This window comes from Pisolithus orientalis (assembly GCF_024613125.1).
Source record: "Pisolithus orientalis strain OTSU chromosome Unknown F5J12scaffold_236, whole genome shotgun sequence".
Classification (NCBI taxonomy): domain Eukaryota; kingdom Fungi; phylum Basidiomycota; class Agaricomycetes; order Boletales; family Pisolithaceae; genus Pisolithus; species Pisolithus orientalis.
Genome location: NW_026261017.1, coordinates 25,187 through 28,758, shown reverse-complemented (window position 1 = coordinate 28,758; position 3,572 = coordinate 25,187). Strand labels below are relative to the sequence as shown.

General features: G+C 53.0%; 1 protein-coding gene across 1 annotated transcript; it reads right to left on the bottom strand.

Moving 5' to 3' along the window:
* Window positions 1-1,141: 1,141 nt before the first annotated feature.
* F5J12DRAFT_877771 (uncharacterized protein) lies at window positions 1,142-2,377 on the bottom strand. The gene is made up of 3 exons (XM_051747134.1): window positions 2,077-2,377; window positions 1,429-1,754; window positions 1,142-1,357 (listed from the first exon to the last, which is right to left on the bottom strand). Exons 1-2 carry the CDS (start codon window positions 2,154-2,156, stop codon window positions 1,433-1,435), a joined length of 402 nt encoding a protein of 133 aa, XP_051594048.1. The 5' UTR covers window positions 2,157-2,377; the 3' UTR covers window positions 1,142-1,357; window positions 1,429-1,432.
* Between the last annotated feature and the right edge of the window lie 1,195 nt (window positions 2,378-3,572).

The following is a 3,572-nucleotide window of genomic DNA, read 5'->3' as shown; positions in this document are numbered from 1 at the left end:
ACGAGGACGGGGAACGGATTGATGATAGCGAGCCTGATGGCGCGGGCGGAGAGACACAGGACGATGATGGTATCGTGACATGTCTTTCCGGTCTGTTTTATTACTGAGATTTAACGCCACCATCGTCGACGTCCAGAACGAGCGACGACGCTCCTTACGTGGCCCCCGACTCCAGCGGCGACCCAACCCTCGAAGAAAAGCGCAAATGCGTCTGGTCTTCCCTCCTTCCTCCTCACTTCGCAGTCTCAGCCACAGGCTACATACGAAACACAAGAAACAACGTATTCCGACGACAATACTTCGTCTATTACCCGGTTCCCAAACTTCCAGATTAGCCTGCACACCATCACCTCTCTTTCGTCTCTTCGTAGTGCCGCGACCGAACAAAATCAAGCGCGACAAAAGAGGGCGCACAAGGTAAATGTCCTCGTTGCCATCCTCGAAGTCGAGGGCCCGGACACCGTCAAAGTGAAGACCGGGCCGTGTGCGGGCCAGGAAGTATCGATACTCAAACTTATACTTGGGGACGAGGAGGGGTGTGTGTGTCGACTCACCGCCTGGCGAGACACAGCGGAGGTCTGGGGTGGGTATGGGATGGACCCGGATTCACCTCCTGCGTTGGCGAGAGGGGATGTCGTTCACTTCGAGAGTAAGTCTTATGGTCATTGCATGCAGCTCATATCGCTGTTTGCCCTACATTCTATCCGCTAACTTGGGTAATACGACCATGTCGACCATTTGCTTGGTGTGCGTCGTCATGCCCTTGTGCCTGGACGCCGCTGTCACCACTTGCGGACCACACTAGATATCCTGGCAACGTTCTCCCATGATCCCCGTCCTAGACCCGGAACCACAACTACAACCACTACCACATCCAAGCCATCCTCCCCCAATGTCACTTTTACCGCGTCCCCGTCAATGCGTCCTGCTTCGCGTGCTCAGATCTGCTACCGGACACTACCGACCGCTCGTACTGACGCACGACTACGACCGGATCTTCGGTTGGGCTGTAGTGATGCAGCCGTACGGCGCGTCGGGGTACTGGTGAATTGGTTTGAGGACGTTGCAGGAGTCGGGCATTCTTGTGGAAGGTAAGGTGTCACAGTGCAATGAGGTCAAAGCAGGATGTCTACGAGTCTGTAGCTCTCAAAGGGCGTTCTCATAATATGGTCGTCCTCCACTATTTTTTGAGGGCGAAGGTCGCGCCGCCGGATGGTGGATTCCTTGCCAAGCTGTGTAATTGTGCAATCGGATGGAATAACCTCACCGTGGTCGTATATGCTGTACAACGCCCGGAACGCCTCTTGAAGACATCACAAATACTTCGCACACGGCATGGACCCATTATTCCGTATTGGTACAGTGGATCCTCTGCCATTCATTCGCAGCCAACGAACGCATGTGTGGATGATCATTTTGGTGGTGCAGTGTTCTAATTTGACCATCGGTGGACGATGCATCCCATCTCAATGTGTTGTCCCGCATGACACCCAGCGAAAATGAGACACCCTAGATCACCTTCCAGCCATCCGTTGGCCATCAACCCACTCAGCCAGGTAATGACGCTTTGTCCATTGAGACAAAAATAGTAAACTTCCTTGGTGAGCCACTTGCCGCGATGAATTATCATGCCGTCGCGGTCTTTGAAAAGGTGCAATGATATTGTTATGGTGGGAGAACAATTAGCTGGATTGATGACGACCACAAAGCGATAGGCAAGCAAGTATCTCGCTTGTTCGATGGTGGGTGGTCTTCTTGTTCCCGTTCTATCTTTCTATAATGACCAATATCACAATATTGGGGCATGGATAGGCGATGAGATGAGGAGGGTGGTGGGACGTTCGCCGTTCTTACTTGTGGACACGGTGGTTCTGGCAAGCGCTGCTGTGGACTATAAAGCTTCTGTGTGGCTCTCCAACATCGTATTGATTGACAGCCTACAGCACACCTTCGTCCCAGTGGCTCTGTTTCTACAAAGGCCAGTGCATGTTCATTGCGTTCCAAGGTCACGCCCCATCCAAAAAGACGGACACTGTCAACATGTGTACTCAGATACTATCTTCGACGTCGACATACCCCAACCCCACATCCGGTAACGCGACGAACACGACGAAACCCAAAAGTCGGCCCCGGACACCGACGTTTTCCACGCTCATGCGCGTTCCGAACTTAAGTATGCCCGTACTGAAAAACAAACCATCATTGCCTTTTGGACTGGCCAGACGGTGTCGTTCTGCTTTGGGCACGTCCAAGCGGGCGACCCCAGAATCCAATTCTCACCGTATTTCATCGTCGCATTTCGGGTGGAGGTCATCTGAATCGTCTTCGAGCTCGTCGACTTCGGGGTATGATGAATATCACGTACCATATGTGCCCTTGGATCCTCCGACGCCTCCTGTCTCCGTGGTATGTGAACCTGGCTAGAATGCCGTGGGTGGACCGTTTTCTGATTGTTTGCCTTCGCGTCTTGCGCAGCCGCCACTGGGTACGAAAATCCTGGAGCGCTTCTGGCCTGAAAATGAGCCATTTTCTATGGGCGATGCGGATGTCTCGCACTGCCAACGCCCACCGCTGGGGGATACCTATTCTGCATCTCTGGACAGGACGCAGGGGTTCGTGTTTGAGACGGCAGTGAACGATTGGACAGCTGGATCGGGATCGGGACTTGGGAAGGAAATTCCGCATCGCTTCTCGATGCTTACCCCTCCACCGAGTCGTCGCGTGTCACGGATACAGCCACTGTCGACGTCTGTAACTGCGACTCGTGATCTTCCATTTAGGTGCGTACTAACACGTCTGGTATTATACTCCTGGAGTGGTCATGTTGAGGCATTGGGTTTTTCAGTGACGAGTTCCCGAGGAGACCGAGTGTTGATCACAGGGTTGAGTCCGAGTTGCGGTTCCCGTTTTGAAAGTAGTAATTGAGTTTACCATGGTATATAATAGTGTTCTTCTTCGCGGGGGTAGCCCGGTAGCCATCGTACTTTTGCCAAGGGACAGCATGTAATGTAGAATCAGGTAGTCCGTTCTATCGACCACGTGTACCGTAGTATACATACACCCATAACAATACTTCATGATTTCAATTCATCCCTCTACGCATTTTCGGTGCCTTCCAAAGGCAGCGGCTTGACCTCGTCCAGCACTCTTTTCGTGGCCTGCACGATAATTTCCCATTCGACTCTATGCAACCGCTCCTCATACACCTCGAGTGGCTCGCCTTTCTCGATCGGGACTTCACGCACGATGAGAGGCTCGCCCCGGTCGACTTCGGCGACGACGCGGTGAACCATGACACCTAGCTTGTTAACCTCGCCACGCTGGAATGCCTCGTACCCCCGTTGAATGGCGTTGGCACCGTCGAACTGACCGGGTAGGGCAGGGTGGAGGTTGAGTACGGGGATAGGACTGGTAGGGACCGAATTCTCATCATTGTTACTGCACGACTCGTCTTGTTCTTGACCTTCATCTTTAACCTCCCGGGTCCCCCTAAGAGCCTCCAAAAATGGCTCGCTCACGATATGCATCCATCCTGCCAACACTACCACATCCGGCTTTTCCCGCAGCACGAT

What these genes read in the sequence shown, in the direction of transcription:
- F5J12DRAFT_877771 (XM_051747134.1), bottom strand. Translation starts at nt 2,156, where the DNA reads ATGAGCGTGGAAAACGTCGGTGTCCGGGGCCGACTTTTGGGTTTCGTC. An exon ending in TTACCGGATGTGGGGTTGGG is followed by an intron (nt 1,755 to 2,076) that starts GTATGTCGACGT and finishes AACGGGAACAAG; the next exon opens with AAGACCACCCACCATCGAAC.